At 42.7% G+C, this 22,285-nt stretch overlaps 1 protein-coding gene across 2 annotated transcripts; it reads left to right on the forward strand.

Annotated features, from left to right (window-relative positions):
- Nucleotides 1-398: 398 nt before the first annotated feature.
- Nucleotides 399-21,642, forward strand: LOC139418910 (uncharacterized). Of its 2 annotated transcripts, XM_071168694.1 has the most exons (6): nucleotides 399-866; nucleotides 8,722-8,852; nucleotides 9,030-9,206; nucleotides 16,100-16,258; nucleotides 16,580-16,691; nucleotides 16,856-21,642. In XM_071168694.1, exons 1-6 carry the CDS (start codon nucleotides 620-622, stop codon nucleotides 17,281-17,283), a joined length of 1,254 nt encoding a protein of 417 aa, XP_071024795.1. In that variant the 5' UTR covers nucleotides 399-619; the 3' UTR covers nucleotides 17,284-21,642. The 2 variants fall into 2 exon arrangements, with proteins under 2 accessions (XP_071024795.1, XP_071024794.1); XM_071168693.1 differs by lacking the exons at nucleotides 16,100-16,258; nucleotides 16,580-16,691; nucleotides 16,856-21,642 and having other exon boundaries at nucleotides 410-866; nucleotides 9,030-10,598.
- The last annotated feature ends 643 nt before the right edge of the window (nucleotides 21,643-22,285 follow it).

Here is a 22,285-nt window from a genome sequence, read left to right on the forward strand (position 1 = left end):
CCTACCAAGCAAGAATTCATAAATCATTGGGTACAGCGCAAGAAAAACATACATCATTGGGTACAGCGTAAGAAAAACGTCAGAGTAATCTGAAATGGGGGCATAATTCATATTCACATTTACACGTTAACATACATCATTAAGACCTCTAAGAAATAATGTTTGGAGGGTGAAAATCCAAAATACGGGTCGGAAAAGACGAGTGAATTCTACTAAATCAAATCCCGAAATTAGTATGCAGTTTAATTAAGTATATAGTACGCTTGTGTTGGTATTCGGACATAACCACTGATCATAGGACAGTTGATGTGTAATGTAATAAGTAGTACCGTATTTCAGAGAACAGTGCGCATGGATTTAACCACGCCTTTAGAGCTATGACGACAACCAATAATATCATTTATCTTCTGTGTGAAGGGAAGTTAAGTGATAACAATTTCCACGTTAGCGTGTTTGTTGTTATTTGGACGTTTATTAACACCCTGGAACTCAAACTCGTTTAACTGCACAGCGTCACATACTTAACTCAGTGAGTCTTTAATTCACGCTGGAGACAGTACTCGATGTTATTTTTCTAGGTAACGCTAGCTGGCTAACTTCGTAGTTAACGTTAGCTAACATGGCTAACTGTGTAGTTTTTCACACTCAAATAGCCTCCATTATAGAGGTGTTAGCGAATGCAGCCGTGGCAGAGGTCTGTAAACTCATAGACGACGACTATGCAGTGTTTCGTTTGGAAATGTCTCAAAGCCAAAAAGAAAACCGGGGATTGCGGAGGAAACTACAGATGCTGGAACTGAAGGTGGCACGGGAGCGTCGTCCCAGTAGTGTCAAGATCCTCGATCGATACAGAGGAATGGCAAGAGGTACATTTTGCAGAAGGCAGAGGCTGCGGGGCCCATCCCCCCGTTCCCCTCTGCGCATGTGTTCAGATGTTACCCACAATTGTGTCTTGGTCCTAGAGAATGATAGTGGACTCAAAAGCTTGTTAGCATGAGCAGCGCCATTGAGTACTTGCACCGGTTTGAAGCAGTAAACTGGGTGGGACTTCATGAGTTAAGGAAGGATCACATTATTCCATTCAGGTATTTTTGACTAGCCAATGAATTCTACTCATGAGTAAAAATTCCATAACTGCAGGTGCCAGTAAATCGCCAACTTTGGCTTTATACCTGTTCAAACAACACAATACAGGTGGCAGTATGCACGCTTTCAGTTTGTTTACCAATTCATAGAAGTAGTAGGAAAAAAAATTGACTACTTCAAAATGGAGATGGCCTTCAATCAAATTGTATTTGTCACATGCATCGACTACAACAGGTGTAGACTTTACTGTGAAATACATGCTTACAAGTGCTTCCCAATGACAGAGTAAAAAAAAAAAGAAGCAAAATACAAATTGTAACACGAGGAATAAAATACACAAGATTGACGCTATGTACATAGAGTATCAGTACCATATCACCAAACATATTTATAACTAACCAAAGATAAGATGTCGTTTTACAGTGGGAACAAGTGAAGCATAGTGGGCAGAACAAGCAAGGAGGTGGTCCAAGCAATACCTAGCAAGATACTATTGGCACGTTGTAGTATGTATATTTTTAGTTTTTATTTAACCTTTATTTAACTAGGCAAGACAGTTAAGAACACATTCTTATTTACAATGACGGCCAAACCCGGACGACGCTGGGCCAATTGTGCGCCACCCTATGGGACTCCCATAGGGTGGTGCACAATTGCCTCTTGTGCCTTAGACCGCTGCGCCTCCTCTAAAATGTGCGTGTGCACAAACTCAATGACGTTGCACTCCTAAACAATGCTTATTTTTTTACTTTAGCAAAGAATCAAGTCTATAAAACTTAGTGCACTGTGTTCGTAAAATATTGTAGTTTTGGTTACAGAAAATTGAGAGAAGACATTTCATCTATGAGAAAATGTGCAGAATGTCAGCCCAGTTTCATCCTTTCCCACTACCCGCAACTGGACTTCCTCTCACTACCATATTTGGTGGTGGGAAAACGTTCTAAACGGATGCTTCAGCTTTATAGCCCCTGTGACCTGTCTGGGTTACCCCTTCTGTCTGTGATATCACTGTGCAGGGGTACGAGGTATTTGAGGCAGTTATGTACATAAAGGCAGGGTAATGTGACTAGGTATCAGGATAGATAATAAGCGTAAAATAAATTACAGATTAGCAGCAGTATATGATGTGTGGGTTTGTAGTGTATGTGAATGTGTGCGAGGTCTTTGATCTCCACCCTGTAAGCTGTCTCATCGCCGGCCTACCACGGTCGCGTCGTCAGCAAATGTGAAGTTGGTATTGGAGTTGTGCGTGGCCGTGCAGTTGTACGTGAACAGGGTTTAAAGGAAGGGACTAAGCACACACACACCTGGGTGGCCCCCATGTTGAGGGTCAGCGTGGCGAAGGTGTTCTTGCCTACCCTCACCACCAAGGGCCAGCCAGGCAGTCTAGGATCCAGTTTCAGAGAGGGGTGTTCAGTCGCAGGGTCCCAAGCTTGGAGAGGACTTTGTCATTGAACACTGAGCTGTAGTCTATGAACAGCATTCTCACATAGTTATTTCCCCTCTTGGGAGAGAGCAGTGTGAAGTGCAATTGAGATTGCGTCATCTGTGGATCTGTTGCGGCGGTATGCAAATTGGAGTGTGTCCAGGGTATCTGGGTTGATGGTGTTGATATGTCATGTCCAGCCTTTCAAAGCACTCATAATTACAGATGTGAGTGCCGCGGGACCATAGTCATTTAGGCAGGTTACCTTGGAGTTCTTGGGAACAGGGACAATTGTGGTCAGTTTGAAACGTTGAGATCAAATCACATACACAGGTTTAGCAGATGTTATTGCAGGCTTGTATTCCTAGCTCCAACAGTAATATCTAACAATACATACTAATCTAAAAGTTAAATAATGGAATTAAGAAATACACTGCTCAAAAAAATGAAGGGAACACTAAAATAACACATCCTAGATCTGAATGAATGAAATATTCTTATTGAATACTTTTTTCATTACATAGTTGAATGTGCTGACAACAAAATCACACAAAAATTATCAATGGAAATCAAATTTATCAACCCATGGAGGTCTGGATTTGGAGTCACACTCAAAATTAAAGTGGAAAACCACACTACAGGCTGATCCAATTTTGATGTAATGTCCTTAAAAAAAGTAAAAATGAGGCTCAGTAGTGTGTGTGGCCTCCACGTGCCTGAATGACCTCCCTACAACGCCTGGGCATGCTCCTGATGAGGTGGCGGATGATCTCCCGAGGGATCTCCTCCCAGACCTGGACTAAAGCATCCGCCAACTCCTGGACAGTCTGTGGTGCAACGTGGCATTGGTGGATGGAGCGAGACATGATGTCCCAGATGTGCTCAATTGGATTCAGGTCTGGGGAACGGGCGGACCAGTCCATAGCATCAATGCCTTCCTCTTGCAGGAACTGCTGACACACTCCAGCCACATGAGGTCTGGCATTGTCTTGCATTAGGAGGAACCCAGGGCCAACCGCACCAGCATATGGTCTCACAAGGGGTCTGAGGATCTCATCTCGGTACCTAATGGCAGTCAGGCTACCTCTGGCGGGCACATGGAGGGCTGTGCGGCCCCCCAAAGAAATGCCACCCCACACCATGACTGACCCACCGCCAAACCGGTCATGCTGGAGGATGTTGCAGACAGCAGAACGTTCTCCGCGGCGTCTCCAGACTGTCACGTCTGTCACGTGCTCAGTGTGAACCTGCTTTCATCTGTGAAGAGCACAGGGCACCAGTGGCGAATTTGCCAATCTTGGTGTTCTCTGGCAAATGCCAAACGTCATGCACGGTGTTGGGCTGTAAGCACAACCCCCACCTGTAGACGTCGGGCCCTCATACCACCCTCATGGAGGCTGTTTCTGACCGTTTGAGCAGACACATGCACATTTGTGGCCTGCTGGAGGTCATTTTGCAGGGCTCTGGCAGTGCTCCTCCTGCTCCTCCTTGCACAAAGGCGGATGTAGCGGTCCTGCTGCTGGGTTGTTGCCCTCCTACGGCCTCCTCCACATCTCCTGATGTACTGGCCTGTCTCCTGGTAGCGCCTCCATGCTCTGGACACTACGCTGACAGACACAGCAAACCTTCTTGCCACAGCTCGCATTGATGTGCCATCCTGGATGAGCTGCACTACCTGAGCCACTTGTGTGGGTTGTAGACTCCGTCTCATGCTACCACTAGAGTGAAAGCACCGCCAGCATTCAAAAGTGACCCAAACATCAGCCAGGAAGCATAGGAACTGAGAAGTGGTCTGTCGTCCCCACCTGCAGAACCACTCCTTTATTGGGGCTGTCTTGCTAAATGCCTATAATTTCCACCATTTAAACAACAGCATGTGAAATTTATTGTCAATCAGTGTTGCTTCCTAAGTGGACAGTTTTATTTCACAGAAGTGTGATTGACTTGGAGTTACATTGTGTTAAGTGTTCCCTTTTATTTTTTTTGAGCAGTGTATAAGGACGTGCAATGTCGGAGTTCGGAGTATGAATACAGTACCAGTAAAAAGTTTGCACACCTTCTCATTCCAGGGTTTTTCTTTATTTGTACTATTTTCTACATTGTAGAATAACAGTGAAGACATCAAAACTATGAAATAACACATGGAATCATGTAGTAACAAAAAAAGTTAAATCAAAATATTTTAATTAGATTTTCTTCAAAGTAGCCACCTTTTTTGCCTTGACAGCTTTTCACACATTCTCTCAACCAGCTTCATGAGGTAGTCACCTGGAATGCATTTCAATTAACAGGTGTTCCTTGTTAAGTTAATTTGTGGAATTTCTTTGCTTGTTAATGTGTTTTGAGCCAATCAGATGTGTTGTGACAAGGTAGGTGTGGTATACAGAAAAGAGCCCTATTTGGTAAAATACCAAGTCCATATTGTGGCAAGAACAGCTCAAATAAGCAAAGAGAAACAGTCCATTATTACTTTAAGACATGAAGGTCAGCCAATACGGAAAATTAAGAACTTAAGGTTTATTCAAATGAGGTCACAAAAAGCATCAAGCACTATGATGAAACTGGCTCTCATGAGGACCGCCACAGGAAAGAAAGACCCAGAGTTACTTTGCTGCAGAGAATAAGCTCATTAGAGTTACCAGCCTCAGAAATGGCAGCCCAAATAAATGCTTCAGAGTTCAAGTAACAGACACATCTCAACATCAACTGTTCAGAGGAGACACTGAATCCGGCCTTCGTGGTCAAATTTCTGCAAAGACTCCATTACTAGAGGACACCAATAACAGGAAGAGACTTGCTTGGCCCAAGGAAAACACCAGCAATGGACATTAGACCTGAAGAAAGCTGTCCTTTAGTCTGATGAGTCCAAATTAGATTTTTTTGTTCCAACCGAAGTGTCTTTGTGATGCGGAGAGTAGGTGAACAGATTCTCAGCATGTGTGGTTCCCACCGTGAAGCACGGAGGAGGTGGTGTGGGGGTGTTTTGCTGGTGACAGTCTGATTTTTTTATTTATTTAGAATTCAAGGCACACTTAACCAGCATGGCTACTATAGCATTCTGCAGAGATACACCATCCCACCTGGTTTGCGCTTAGTGGGACTATCATTTTGCTTTTCAACAGGACAATGATCCAAAACACACCTCCAGGCTGTGTAAGCTCTATTTGACCAAGAAGGAGAGTGATGGAGTGCTGCATCAGATGACCTGGCCTCCACAATCACCCGACCTCAACCCAATTTAAATGTTTACGGATGAGTTATACCGCAGAGTGAAGGAAAAGAAGCCAACAAGTGCTCAGCATATGTGGGAACTCCTTCAAGACTGTTGGAAAAGCATTCCAGGTGAAGCTGATTTGAGAAAATGCCAAGAGTGTGCAAAGCTGTCATCAAGGCAAGGGTTTCATCAGCTGTCCGGGTAAAGAGGCCGGATGTGGAATCCTGGGCTGGATTCAAAACTGCACATTTTAGAGGGGCCTTTTTAATTGTCCCCAGCACAAGGTGCACTTGTGTAATCATGCTGTTTCATCAGCTTCTTGATTTGCCACCTGTCAGGTGGATGGATTATTTTAGCAAAAGAGATAGTAACAGGGATATAAACAGCATTGAGAGAAATAAGCTTTTGGTGTGTATGGAACATTTGTTTTAGTTTTTTTCAGCTCATGAAACATGACCAACACTTTCATATGTTGCGTTTTATATTTTTGTTCAGTGTATATATGAATGTATGTGATGGGATGTATAGATATTATGGACAGTATGTGGATAGAATATCTGAAGAATACGTGGCTAGAATAGTATATGTACAGGAATAGTTAAATAGGATGAACTTCACTAGAATACACTATACATATGAAAAACAGTATGTAAACATTTAAAGTGACCAGTGTTCCATGTCTGTGTACATAGGGCAGCAGCCTCTAAGATGTAACTAATGAGTAACCGGGTGGTAGCCGGCTAGTGACCGTGACTAAGTTCAGGGCAGGGTACTACATGGAGGCCGGCTAGTGATGACTATTTAGTAGTCTGATGGCCTTGAGATTGAAACTGCTTCTGTCTCTCGGTCCAAGCTTTGATGCACCTGTACTGACCTCACCGTCTGGATGATAGTGGGTGAACAAGCCGTTGTCCTTGATGAAATTCTTGGCCTTCTGTGACACCGGGTGCTGTAGATGTCCTGAAGGGCAGGCAGTGTGCTCCCGGTGATACGTTGGGCTGACCACACCATCCTCTGGAGAGCCCTGCAGTTGCGGGCAGTGCAGTTGCCGTACCAGGCTGTGATACACCCCATCAGGATGCTCTCAATTGTGCTTGTGTAAAAGTTTGAGGATCTTAGCCAAGCCAAATTTCTTCAGCCTCCTGAGGTTGAAGAGTTGCTGTTGCACCTACTTCACCACACTGTCTGTGTGGGTGGACCATTTCAGTTTGTCAGTGACATGTACACCAAGGAAACTTGAAGATTTTCACCTTCTCCACTGCGGCCCCGTGGATGGGGGCATGCTCCCTCTGCTGTCTCCTGAAGTCCACGATAAGGTCCTTAGTTTTGTTTAGGGAGAGGTTATTTTCTTGGCACCTCTACGCCAGGGCCCTCACCTCCTCCCTGTAGGCTGTCTCGTTGTTGTTGGTGATCAGGCCTACTGCTGGTTTGTCATCTGCAAACTTGATAATTGAGTTGGAGGCTTGAGTGGCCACGCAGTTATGGGTAAACAGGGAGTACAGGAGGGGGCACAGCATGCACCCTTGTGGGGCCCCTCTGTTGAGGATCAGCATAGTGGTGGTGTTGTTGCCTACCTTCACCACCTGGGGGCAGCCCATCTAACACTAGGACCCAGTTACACAGGGCGGGTTTCAGACCCAGGGCCCCGAGCTACATGATGAGCTTGGAGGGTACTATGGTGTTGAAGGCTGAGCTGTAGTCAATGAACAGTATTCTTACATACAGTTGAAGTTGGAAGTTCATACACCTTAGCAAAATACTCCGTTTCACAATTCCTGACATTTAATCCCAGTAAAAATGCCCTGTATTAGGCCAGTTAGGATCCACACTTTATTTTAAGAATGTGAAATGTCAGAATAATAGTAGAGCGATTTCAGCTTTTATTTCTTTCATCACATTCCCAGGGGGTCAGAAGTTTACATACATTCAATTAGTATTTGGTAGCATTGCCTTTAAATTGTTTAACTTGGGTCAAATGTTCTGGGTAGCCTTCCACAAGCTTCCTCAAGCCATTTTGCCACAACTTTGGAGTATGCTTGGGGTCATTGTCCATTTGGAAGACCCATTTGCGACCAAGCTTTAATTTCCTAACTGATGTCTTGATGTTACATCAATATATCCACACAATTTTCCTACCTCATGATGCCATCTATTTTGTGAGTGCACCAGTCCCTCCTGCAGCAAAGCACCCCCACAACATGCTACTACCCCCGTGCTTCACGGTTGGGATGGTGTTCTTTGGCTTGCAACTCTCCCCCTTTTCCTCCAAACATAATGATGGTCATTATAGCCAAACAGTTCTATTTTTGTTTCATAAGAAAAAAGTACCATCTTTGTCCCCATGTGCAGTTGCAAACCGTAGTCTGACATTTTATGGCGGTTTTGGAGCAGCGGCCTCTTTTTCGTGCTGAGCGGCCTTTCAGGTTATGTCAATAAAGGACTCGTTTTACTGTGGATATAGATACTTTAGCTCTAACTTGAGCCCAGTGCTGCTATTGCTGGAAATCCATTGGTTTTGGTTTGGATACGTTCATATGGTCACTTTGGGGACGACGTCATCTATGCACTTATTGGTAATCTCCTCAATGCTATTGGATGAATCCGGGAACATATCTCAGTCTGTACTACAATGGCGTTGCCCCTGCTCTCACTGACCCATAATGGGACGTTTATCTAAGTCTATGGTTAATTTTTGGATAGTGTGCAATACTTACCCTGATTACTTAGCTATCTTGCACAATTTGTTTTATTTTACTAGGCAGGTCAATTAAGACAATTCTTATTGCACAAAGACAGTATCATATTCTAACCACATTTCCTATTGTCATACTTTTAAAATAATATGATGCATGGAACATAATCAATAGTGTATGAGGTTTTTAGAAGTGCTACCTTACATTTTTGCCAAATGTATACTGTCATTAGTGTACAATATACTGTTGAGCATTGAGAGTAGCTAACCTAACAACCACTTTTCCCTCAATCATTGTCTCAGGTGAAGGACATCTCACTGGAGGCCACAGGAGCTTTGTGAAGCCAGTGGGACACAATACATGGAGAGATGACCAACCAATCACTGTTGATGAGGGGAGTGGAACCTCAACCCAGCACGTTATCGGGATAGAGGTGTGTGTCATAGTGTTACATCAAAATTACAGTACATCAAATGTGGCCAGTTTTTCAGAAAGGCTCTCCTCAGCTATTCATGTTCATCCTTATTTATCTGTCATAAGAGCTTGTGAGTTCACTACGACATTGTTAACTAATTAAACTCATGTGCCGGTAATAAACCTCTCTTGTCAGGCTGCAGAGGCTAGAGGTCCTGGGGTCAAGCAGGAGAGGTCTGAAGGAGTGGAGGACCCACGGCACAGCAGAGACATCCAGACAGTAGAAACCACTGGAGTAGCGCCCCCTGTAGCCACGGAAGACCTACACACCGCTGCTGCGCCCAAGCCTAGGACACGACACAGCATCATGGAGGTCAGTGGACCGGCAAACGCCGTCCTCAAGTCAGAGACAGACACCGAGACTTTAACTGTAACACAAAGGCTTTCACACACAGGATCTGACCACAGGTCAGATCCAGACAGACTGAGGCCACTGGGCTGTTCCCCTGCTCCCAGTTCAGAGTATTTACTTTACGGTAACCCAAGTCCGAGGATGGTTCATTTCCATCGGGACTCCGGTGGCGCATTAGAGATTGGCAGTGATCCGTCTTGTTCTTACGCTACAGAGATGGACCCTGACAACATGACCTTGGGTTTAGAGACACACACTGATCTGTCTAGAGGGGACTGGAACCAGTACAGTAGTAGTGTATACTCTGAAGGGTGTCTAGATAAGAAAGGGGAAGTTGTTGTCAATGATGTGAAAGTGGAGGGCAACGCTCCTCTGACATGGAATGTAGACAACACTCATTTAGGAGAAGGACACTCACAAGGCAAAGATTTCTTAGATTACAGGGGAAGCTTAAAGACAAATGTCGCCACCCACTCCCCTTTACAGACGTTCAGGGATCACAACCCAGTATCCACGTCAATGTCACCTTCGGATTCACACGGCCACGTCCTTTTCGATCAGGTATTGAATTCAAAGGACCAAAGGGCCAAGGCTCGGGGAGCAACATCAGGCAATCGTAAAGAGAAACGGTTCCTCTGCATGTTCTGTAACAAAGGCTTCAGCTGCCTCCAGAATGTGGAGATCCACCAGAGGGTCCACACAGGGGAGAAACCCTTCAGCTGCCCACAGTGTGAGAAGAAGTTTTCCCAGGCTGGTGACCTGAAGAGGCACCAGAGGGTCCACACAGGGGAGAAACCATACAGCTGCCCCCAGTGTGACATGCGCTTTGCCCTGGCTGGCAACCTGAAGAGGCACCAGAGAGTCCACACGGGAGAAACCATTCTGCTGTACCCAATGTGACATGCGCTTTGCCCTGGCTGGCAACCTGAAGATGCACCTGAAGGTCCACATGGGAGATTCTCAGAGGAGCCTCAGAATACACCAGCAGAAAAACCATTCCACTCTAACATAGAAAGTAACCATTCTACTCGATAGCCTCTGGATCTTATCCAGAGCGACTTAAAAGCAGTGCATTCATCTTAAGATCGCTGGGTGAGAACCACATGTCACAGTTGCAGCAGGTCACTGTTTTGATGTTCTTTGCACTCCATGGAGTTGTCAATCAACCGTGATGTGGTCTTGGAGCTGGCAGGCCTTCCCTGGGAGGAAGAGCAGCTCCATCTTGTTGAGCTTGAGGTGGTGGGCCGACATCCAAGCTGAGATGTCTGCCAGGTACGCAGAGAGACCCGTGTGTGTGTACCCGTGTATTTAAAACTTGTTTATGTTGAATAAACACAAAATGGGACTTTTCAGTGAGATTGTTTAGTATACATCACATCTGCTCTCACCCTATTCTGCATACACACAAACGCACTTTATAACCAATTAGGGCTGGGAATAGCCAGGGACCTCCATGATACAATGTGCCGATATGATTAAATATTGATTTCATTGCGATTCCATGGTCCAAACAGATCTCACCATAAGTCGTTGCAGAGGGACAAGAGAGAACACTTATTTTGATCAGTCATGGAAATAAGTGGTGAAAACAAATTTGGCTCCCTATTTTAAAAAATTATATGGAGAACAAAATATGGAAGCGAAACACCTAGAGTACACAGGTAGTTTAGTCAGGTTTGTCTGATGACTTATTTACGTCCACCATGATGGGTTTAACCTATACGGAATCGGTGTCCCCAAAGTGTGCTAATGTGACTACAATTACGTTGTATACAACAGCCAACTTTCCGGGGACATAGACATGTCTTATATGGGCAGAAAGCTTAAATTTTTGTTAATCTAACTGCTGTGTCCAATGAACAGTAGCTATTAGTGAAAAAATACCATGCTATTTTTTGAGGCGAGTGCACAACAAAACACTTATCATGGCAACTGGTTTGATATTCACCTTAAGGTATTAAGTTACATTTTGTAATCTTGCTCTGATTTTTCATCCTGAGGGTCCCAGAGAAAATGTAGCGTAGTTTTGTTTGATAAAATTCATTTTTATGTTAACGTAGGAACTTGGTCTACAGTTTGACCCAACTGCTGTCTCTGGCTCCACACCCACCCTGCCCGGTCATCTAGATGAGTGAAAGTTAATGATCCATAATTTATGACATTCCTGTGTAAACATAACACTTTTTGCATTTTGTATGTTCTCTATAGTGATGTACTTAAATGTATCAATTGACCTATTTAGTACATTTGGACAAACTCCTGGCAGACCTGGTGCGGTAATTGAATTCTTCACTGGATCAGTCTGAAACTTTGCACATACTGCTGTTATGTGGTGGCCAAAATCTAAATTACACCTAGACTCCTAACTGAAAGTATGGGCGTTCTCTTGCATTTCAAAGATCGAACAACATTTTTTTTTTACTAGATCTAATATGTTATGTTCTCCTACATTAATTTCACATTTCCACAAACTTCAGTGTTTCCTTTCAAATGGTATCAACAATATGCATGTCCTGAGCTACAGGCAGCTAGATTTTGGTATGTCATTTAAGGATTTTTTTTAAAAAAAGGGTACGAACCCTTAACCCTTTCACTCGTACCATCACACGGGTGTGATCGTTCTACAGTGGTCCCTGAAGCGTATGATCACACCCGTGTGTTTAGAACACTCATTTAGAATGCTTGTTTAGAACGGCAGTTTCGAATGACGCAACAATCAGTGTTTGAGCTGGCCACACTTTTTTTCAGAAACTATTTACACAAACACAGTCCTTACAAAGTTATGTCCAGAATGTCAGCAGTTTATTTTTGGATGCATTGGTCAGATATTCACAGAAGTAAATATAGCATAACACAATCATCCTAACCGGAAAAATGTAGGCTACATTTGTCCTAGCGCTGAGGAAAAGATTGACCCAACACAAGCAGTCATATTTTCGAACTCTTGGCTGACATAAACTAGTGTTAGAGGAATTCTAAATTTCTCTGTATTTTTCCCAATCAGAATTCATTACTCTGTCAATGCATTCTATGGGATTGTAAGACCCAATATTTTTATAAGAAATGGACAGAGCCCCGGTCTTAAAAGTCAGGTAATAGCGTTTAATTCAAGAGAGTACTGGGTACATACACATTTTACCACAGGTTATAAACTGAAAATGACGTCAGCGTTTCCTAAATGTTCTATCTCTTCACGACACCGGTAGAGAGGCCCTATAGTTCTCGAGCCTTCCCTCCTCTCCTAAAGCCAAGGTCAGTCACTGTAAATCAGCATTCGACAGTCTGGAGATAGTTCATTCATTTGTACAAAGGAACAGACCGTCATTGTTACTAAACTCCGGACTATATTATATACAATTGGGAATGGGAGCAAGAGAGAATTCATATATGTACAGTACATAATAGCTAGTCAGTCCTGATTGAAATGTATACATAATTAGTCATCATTGATAAAAATTCCCTTAACAATTAATCACATCACGGTTGAGCTCACCATTGATCGAAATAACTAGGTAAAACACTTTATAGAAATCGAAGGTAATCCGACGATTAGTTTCAGCGGCAGCCATGCATTTTTTCCTCACAGAAACCGAAGATAAGAGAAGACGAGATGAGTTTGGTCTGTTTATAGTATGCATGTTGAAGGGGTGTGTCATCTACCGTCGTTCACATCCCACCATTAATTTCCGGAAGTCCTCAAAAAATTTGAACTCTTACTCACCTAATTTTGTTATAACATCTTTGGTCAAACAGACGTGAATCCCAGAATGCAATGTATGTCAACAAACATGGCTACACAGCTGGAATTAGCTTAGCTCATCATAATCAGTACAACCTTCAAAAAAGTATTTTACACACATAATATGTGCCCATTACAATCTGTGCAAGAATCGGAATGCATGATTTTTCACCTAGAATTGAAACTGTGAATAAAACCGTAAATACACATAATTGCCACACAAAACATTTTCTGATAGTGATTTATTGATACAAGTGGCGCGTGCAGGCAGTCAACCACGTAACCTCCCACTCTGCACCATTCAGTGTTGTTGTTTATGTATGGCAAGGGACACACTTTGTACGTGGACAATTGGTACAGCAGTCCCACACTCTTCCAGCATCTGCTCTCCAACAGCACGGGGGCCTGTGGCACAGTCAGGTCGAACCGGAAGGGGATGCCGGCATTCGGATGCAGGAAGATGCAGAGGGGATGTGGAGTTCCAGGAGAACGGTCAACGGCGGGCAGTAAAGTGGCATGACAAGCGAGACGTCCATGTCCTCTCCACTGTCCATACAGCAACCATGTCGGCCACAGGGAAGGTGGACCACCTGACCGGAGAGAGATTGATCAAACCAGATTGTGTGCTTGATTATAACCTCAAAATGGGGGCCGTGGATAAGGCGGACATGATAAACAGCTTTGTGGAATGCACTCAGAAAACGACCAAGTGGTATAAGAAGATATTTTTCCATCTGATCGACACTGCTGTCCTCAACGGCAGCATAGTTCACCGCCAACTAACAGGTGAGATGATTACTGAACAAGTTTTTTTTGTAATTGGATGTACAGTTCACATACAAATCCATAATGCAACTATAGTGACAATATCTCACCCACCTACCCACAGCCTCATCCTCCCCACTCCCTCATAGGTAAAGTAATTACCTACCAAAAATACAGAGAGAACCTCATGAGAGAGCTGCTAGAGGAGCACCACACCCCTCGGCGCCCATCCACTGGGGGCCGTCCTGCTGCAGACAATCCCCTACGCCTCTCTGCACGGCATTTTCCCTGCAAAGTCCCTCAAACTGCTTCTCAAGGTAGTCGCACACGGAGGCATTGCAAAGTCTGCCTGTCTGGCGCCAGGAGAAGTAAGCAGAGGAAGATGACAAAATACATGTGTTTAGCTTGTGATACAACTCTATGTATTTCACCATGCTTTGAGGAGTATCACATGCTCAAGCATTATTGAGCACATCTGCAGCAATAAGTGACTGACTGACCTGACAGGTGACCTGCCATGATACTATGCCTTTAGAGATTGGGGTAGAAATGCAGTTGTTGTTCAGTCACTGCATGGATATTAAATATGGGTTATGCATATTCAGTTTTTTGTCCTCTAGTAAAACAAGTTGTTGAACCAACTACCAATACTGCAATAAAATAGATGACTATTACATATTGGAATATGTGTTTTCTTGCTGTGTTTTCATCCAGTAAAACTGTTAAGGAGTGTACATTAGCATACAAAAGCTGTCCTCATTCTTCAGCTCCAAAGATGTCCAGCTCCAGTTATGATATTGGCAAATAATGTTTCTGGTTTCTGAAAGTACAGAATAAAGAGGAATTATTCATTAGAATACAATATAAGGATATAGCAATAAAACTATAAAAAAAAGTTTATTGCATTGACAAAATCACAGATTTGAGTTATAACAGTAAGAAACTAACTTTTGAGCTCCACAAGGAGGCAAGGCAGGGCAGAGCAGAGCTATGCTGAATAGACCAAATAAATGTATGTCATTTTTTATTTATTTAACTAGGCAAGTAATTTAAGAACAAATTATTATTTACAATGATGGCCTACTCCGGCCAAACTCGGACAACGCTGGGCCAATTGTGCGCTGCACTATGGGACTCCCAATCACAGCCAGTGATACAGCCTGGATTTGAACCAGGGTGTCTGTAGTGACGCCTCTAGCACTGAGATATAGTGCCATAACTTCAAAATACAACACAAGCTAATAGTTTTCTGACGCAATTAGCATTGTTTTACAGAGCTAATAGAATAATGTAGCTAGGTAAGCATGATTGACAATAACACCATAAAGGTTATAAAATGTGTAACGTTACCTCACGTGTCCGCAGTTATAAGGAATATATTATGATCTACAACTACAGCAGAAACGGCATACGGAAACTATTATTATAACGTAATAAGGCACTTTGATAGAAACGCAGCCTGGATTTGAACCAGGGAGTCTGTAGTGACGCCTCTAGCACTGATGTGCTGTGCCTATGACCGCTGCACCACTTGGGAGTCATAAGGCCATGGTAGCTTCAAAATGCAACACAAGATAATACTTCTCTGACGCATTTAGCATTGTTTTACAGAGCTAATAGAATAATGTGGCTACATAAGCACGATTGACTATAACACCATAAAGGTTATAAAATGAGTAACGTTACCTCACGTGTCCGCGGTGATAAAGAATATACACAAATATATTATGCTCCATACATACAGTACGCTACAATAGAAATGTGGAATGGAAAATGTGAACACGTGTGCAGATCCTGTTCTGACGGGAGATCAGCAAATGTCTGCAGACGTGAACTGCACAAACAATTGGGAAGTGCTTGGGGAATTTTGTCCGTGTCAGAAATGTCCCAAAAATTTAATTATCCGCAAAAGTAAAAATGACTATTTTTATGTGAATGAATGAGGAGGCGGAACACACCTAAATTCAAACTGTTTTTAGAAAATAAAAACTTGTTAGAAAATAATTTGAAATTGAAGTTAAAACAACCTATAAACATAAACAGGCTGCGTGCTTTAGTTTGAGGGCAGCGCGGATAAAATGTACTGTTACGTATCAAACACATTCTGGAATGGAGAGAACATTCTAACATCACGTGCATAAAAAAACTCACGCTGGGGCGACCGTTAGAGATATTTGGAACTCACGCATGAAAGGGTTAACAACAATGAAGTAATTATGTAACTACAGTATAGGACTCAAACATAGTGGGGATGGGTAAACACTCCATGTTGAAAGTGTGTTTATCTGTGTGTACATACCTGAGGGAGTGTATGTTTGTCTGTGTTATCTGTATTACCTGTCTCTTTCAGGAGGGTCCAGTGGTGCTGCTGGTGAAGGAGGAGGGGTGTGAGGAGGGTCTGGGGAACCCTGAGGGGACCATGGTCATGGAGAACAACCAGACTACACCACCTCCTGAACCCACGGAGGAACTAGCTGAGCAGCACAGGACCACGCACAGTCTCACTGAGGTGAGCCCACTGTGAACTACTGTCTGAATGGTATTAGGTCAGGGCCCGTATCCACAAAGCCTCTCAGAGCAGGAGAGCTGATCTAGGAGCATTTTTTTATTATAATGAATAAAGCTATGTAGACAGATGGGGACCTGATATTAGATCAGCACTCTTACGCTGAGATGCTTTGTGGATACGGTCTTGTGTCAAGTAATCAAATTAACACATTTGCATAGTACTCATAGAAATCCCTCTTTGCCCAATCAGAAGATGCTCCATAGCAGGGTGCTCATATCAGATTTCTTGATCCAACATCCTCTCACTCTGTATCTCTTACAGTCAGTAGACATGGAGGATGGGAAGCCTGATCTGCTGCTGGTCAAAGAGGAGACAATAGAAGATGGACCAGAGATCATTGATCTGCTGAGTGGACTAAAGATGGGGGAGCAAGGTAAGGGAGAAATACATATAGCCTACATACAGTAATAGATCTTCAATGGGAATAGTGATGCACCTGGATATCATTTGAAACGCATAATGTATGAACTGAACATCTCCAAAATGTTTACTTCTCCGCCATGTTTGTAAAGTCTATTTTCTAACCTCTTCCTACAGGTGGTTGGCTGGAGGCTAACAGAGGAGACTGGGTGGCCATCTTGGATTCCCAGACTCAGATGGGTGCAGCCAAGGTCCCAGGGGACAACATCACCGAGCAAGCCAGGACCAGAGACAACATAGTGGAGGTCAGTGGATTGGACAACGTCCTCAACTCTGGGCTGGGGAACAACACTGTAAACCACAACACAACATCTCCGTCCTGCTCCTATAGTTGTGATTCAAAGAGACTGTTGGCGCCTCAGTGTAACCCCCCAACAGGTCCTGCCTTCTATAGGATATATCAACTGGAACATGGACCCTGCGACAACACAGACACTCCCTGGCCTTCGTACTCCTCACACTCTCCTAATGTTAAACCAGACCTCAGACAATGCCAGTGGCTCAACACTAAATGGTTACAGAAGCCCATTGACAAATTACAGTAGTTGTAACTCTATCAGTAGATCTAGTGGCAAAGAGAAGCGCTTCCCATGTTCGTTCTGTGGGAAAGCCTTCAGTTTCCCCAAACAGGTGGAGATCCACCAGAGGATTCACACGAGAGAGAAACCGTTCGGCTGCCACCAGTGCCGGGCCAGTTTTTCACATTTGTCCAGCCTGAAGAGGCACCAGAGGGTCCACACAGGGGAGAAACCATTTGGCTGCCACATGTGCACTGTGGGAAGGAAGAAGTTTTCAGAGAGGAGGTACTTCAGGATACACCAGCAGAAAATGCACACGGCCCATGTATAGTGTATAGCCCTCAAACTCAACTCTTGACCTGGAACCCAGTTCCATTGCGTTTTTGAATTGTTCTCCTCTAATCAGGCACTGATCTAGACCTGGGACACCAGGTGGGTGTAGGGCTGTTAGTTGCGGTCACGAGTCATTACATCAGTCAAATTCCACGTGACCATTTTCTCATGGTAATTAGGCTTCTGATCATTAGTAGCCTACCAAACTTGCTAAACTGCCTGGTGCTCAGCATTCGATTGTCCCTCTTATCACACTGACAGCAATGCAAATGTCATTGAAAATCGAATCAAACACTTAATGAGAGCAACATTTCTATAGGCTATGCAATTGCAGGGGGAGAGTGATGGCCTCTATTAAAAATAGGATCCCAGCAGCTTTCTATAGGCTAGGCCTACTATATTTATTTCTTAACTTTCCTAATATTAAGCACATTGCTTCTCTTTACAACAGGAGTATAGCCTACCTGGCTGACATGAAAATGAACCACGGGAAAAGCATCTACCATTAGCTATTATTTTCCTCCTGCCCCTGTTTTAAGACAGGTGCATGATAATGGTCCATTCCAAATCAAAACTCATTTCACACACATTATTTAGCATATGTAAAAAACAGATTAAATCAAGAATAGTCTGATGGATGACAATATTAATGTTTGACTTGTGAATGATGCGCATTCCTTTTTTTTCAACTTTTTCGAATCATAGGCACACACCTCATGTAGCCTAGCCCATAGGCTTGGATAAAAGGTTTGATTCACAACTAAAGTGGCAAAATAACTTCTTAAAATTACGCATATTAATCCACGTTACAAGGGGTGTAGAGCCTAACTGGCATACATACACAGCGCGTGAGTGTCAAGATTCTAAAAAGCACCTTTAATAAAAGCATTACATGCATAATCGCATTTGCTATGAGAATGTTTTCCCGCTAATGGAGTATTCACGCTTAGCCAACTGCTGTTCTGTGCTTATAATGTGAAGAAAAAGCCTTAGGTTATCAACATTAAGCTAATTGTTCTGATCTTTTTTGTCATCCACATTGCTTAAAAATCTAATTAAATTTACACTAGTAGCTGTATTAATTTGGGATCTATTGCATCCCACAACTGTCCCAGACTGTTTGGAATTTTTATTTTTCGCAGAATAGAAATGGGTCAACTTTTGTACTATGGGGGAATAGTAGATTTACATAGGCCAGTGCTTTTGCTGTTCGTTGGCTGACAAAGTAAATGTAGACAGTTCTTCCAATATCTTCAATATGCGCCTCGGAATTGAATAAGGACATGCACAGTTGCGTCCCCGATGTGTCGGTCTCCACTTGTAGGCTGTGAGAAAGACCCGATCACGTGACGGAGAGCCGCTTCAGAGCACTGTGGTTGTTTGTTTCTCCTCATTTGGTAATACAGAAATTAATTTCACACACCAGAGTTATACTTAAACTACATCTTTAATAATAAGAGCTTTGCAATAGCATTGACTTTCAATTAATCCCTATTTCTAATGAACTGTTGAGTGGCAACACAAAAGTACAAAGATCTTTTATAGCCAAGATACACCCCTCTCAACCTACATGACGCACAACCGATACATAGAATGGTCACAAGGTTTAGATTTGTATGAAAGGTATCTATCTATAATACATAGCAGACAGCAACTGCTGTGTCAACAGTTTTTTGTATAGACCAGTGTCTGGCCCCCCTACTCCAAACTGGAACTGTCTCTTGCTGGTACGGTATAGAACAAAAACACCAACTCATCCAATGGCATAACTCAATTGTCAACTCTAGATACTGCCATCTCAATTAAAACCCCTTGACCCCACTCCTGGACAAGCTCACTGAGGGGAGTGAGTATCTAGGTCATATACTATCCCAGGATAAGTGCAACATCAGAGAGGACATACAATGGTTCCATACACCTCCCCCCAATGCCAAAGGAGGGAGTGACTTGCGCACAGACATTGGAAACAAGTAATTGGTACGCCATTAATCACGCCATCCCTTCACATGGTTTAAGAATAGGAAGACACATTCACATATGAAGACAATGTTCCATCCTGTCCTCTTCCATTTCTGATATTCTGCATAGCACCAGAAACGTGTAAAAGACAAGCCTGACCTCTCCCCTCTCTGGGCCCCAAGTGACTGAGCCCCAGCTGAGGTAAGAAGTGCAACTGCCAACACCAGAGTCCAAAGGGATACATTCTGATTCATTCGCCACAGCACCCAACTAGGAGAAGGGAATTATTTCCAACCCAAGGCATGTTTTTTTTCAGGAGGCATTACAGCCACACAAAGGGTATGCCCCCGGGAAATTCGAGGCATTATCATGTGCTTGCCAAATTGTAATTGAGAGGCAGCTAAACAGTGTACATCCTGCACACAAAAAAATTAAAGCAGAGCTCATGCCTTTCATACACATTTCTTTTCGCAGCCTTATAATGTATATCACATTTACTTAAATAACGCTAAATTAAGCATATGAGTACCTGTTTCTTTAGGTTGATACTGGTGTTTTATAGTGAGATAATGCCTTAATTTACTTGACAAAGTAGTGAAGATGTAAGAATTTCCAAGGTATTCTAAAATTCATTTTATCCAAGCGAGGGTACCAGATTATAGGAAAGGTAGGGCTTAGTGAGAAAGTAATTCTACTTACATTTGTCTTATTCAGTCATTTTGTTGTTCGATCTTGTACATTGTGAAGTATAAAGAGATTTATAGAAGTCGCAAAACGTATTCTTGATAAGAAATAGAGCCATTTGCCATTCTTAGACTTAGAGCTTTAATTTTGTTCATTTTTAAGTTGGTGTGCAAGTAGATGGCTTTTTTTTAACGTTTTGTATGCCCTACATAGTTTGGCCTCAGCACAAGCTAGTGAATTCTAGTTTGCCTGGGTTGGTTGTTAATGAAGAAGTTCTAAATGCTTTACTTCAGCCTCCATTTTTTCCCCTATTTTCAATTCTAAGCTTCTTGATCAGAGGCTTGGGAAATGATATGACCCATTTTGGTTGCTTTAACAGCATCCCAGATAGTTGCAGCTGAGACAGGAGAGAGTTGGTTGTCGAGCCAGTGATGTGATAATTTATCACAGAGCAGAATCCTTCATTGTTAAATAGAGACGTATTAAGTCTCCAATATCTCATTTTGGGAATTGTATTGCCAATTTCACTATCTATATACACTAGGGCATGGTCGAAAATTACTATAGAATCAATAGCACATGACTGGACAACAAGAGGGCATGAAAAATAGTCCAATCTAGAATATGAATGATGGGGTCTAGAGTAGAAAGTATAGTCTCTGACATTAGGATTTAGCTCTCTCCATACGTCTACTAAACCACAAATCACAAGTGTTTCGAGATTGGAGCAGTTGATGCTTTATCCAATTTACCCAAAGTACAATTAAAATCTCCTGAAATAAGCCATAGTCCCTTGCATTGTTGGTTAAATAATAAAATCATGTCAGACATACATTTGGAGGAGTCTGTTTGGGGCATATACATTTAGTATAGTAATATGTTGACCAAGTATATTACCTGTAATCAAAATAAATCGCCCTTCAGGATCTGTATCTTGGTGCTCAAATATAAAATGTGACATTTGAGGATGGCAGTGCCTCTTTTGTTTGAACTAAAATAACAAAAGTACACCTGGCCCACCCAGTCCCTCTTCAGTTTAGCATGTTCTGTTGAAGATAAATGGGTCTCCTGTAGCATAGCAATTGAAAGCCTTTCCTTTTTTAAGAATGTTAGAATTTGCTTCCTCTTGACCACATACCCACTGCCCCGTACATTCCAGGAGACTGCTTTAAATTAACTATTTGTGTTACAGTATTCAAGAATAACTTAACCCAGACCGAGTAGTGCATCACAAAAAAATAAACAATTAAGACGTTTGTGTAACCCTAAACCAAAATATAAAAATAACGTTTAGAAAAACCCCACTGCCGAGTCCAAATGAAACGACAGACCCCACAAACAGTACCTACTGTTTTCTGTCACGTTTCTAACAGGAAGCCCACTAAGGGTTTTTAAGAAGAAAAAAAAAAAGTTTCACCATGTTGACATAAATTAACAATGTGGATGAAAAAGGAATAACCTAAAATCTTAAATTGTCATAAGCATTATTGCACTCGTATGCACGTGCCCGAATAGACACACCATACAATCACGTAGCCTAGCCTATATAATAAAAAAATATATAGAAAATTGCAGGCCTAAAGTAAATGAATATAGCCTAGTAAATACGCCCCTTTGCCTACCTTGAGGCCCGACTAAATGAGCAAATGAACAGGAACGTCATTGGGATTTGGCTTATTCCTTCATAAAAAAAAAGAACCTCACTAGTTCAATAAATGAAAAGCTTCGTTATATTACACCATAACACTTATTAACGATTACTTTGAATACCATGGCATGGTAGACGGGTAAGTTCCGTCCAGAGCTATTCAGCCATCTATATGTGGTGCATTATTTTTGCTAGGGAAAATAAGTTACTCACGTCCATGTCTATACACTGACCATGGGTGCACCCTAATAACACAAGTAGCAACCTTTCACGGCTCTGGGTTCTGTGCCGCCGTAGAGTGGATATTGTCCCGGTAGAAGGTGAGCGCAGACTGGGGCATCTTCAATATGTGGCTTGCCCCCTGGAAAGTAATCCTCAATTTAGCCGGGTGAATCAGGCCAAATC

Source organism: Oncorhynchus clarkii, chromosome 10 (genome assembly GCF_045791955.1).
Source record: "Oncorhynchus clarkii lewisi isolate Uvic-CL-2024 chromosome 10, UVic_Ocla_1.0, whole genome shotgun sequence".
NCBI classification, from domain to species: Eukaryota; Metazoa; Chordata; class Actinopteri; order Salmoniformes; family Salmonidae; genus Oncorhynchus; species Oncorhynchus clarkii.

Excerpts from the sequence above, each read along its gene's own strand:
- LOC139418910 (XM_071168693.1), top strand. The coding sequence starts at position 620 with ATGGCTAACTGTGTAGTTTTTCACACTCAAATAGCCTCCATTATAGAG. Across the intron at positions 867-8,721 it reads ATACAGAGGAATGGCAAGAG|GTGAAGGACATCTCACTGGA; the intron begins GTACATTTTGCA and ends TCATTGTCTCAG. Across the intron at positions 8,853-9,029 it reads AGCACGTTATCGGGATAGAG|GCTGCAGAGGCTAGAGGTCC; the intron begins GTGTGTGTCATA and ends CTCTCTTGTCAG.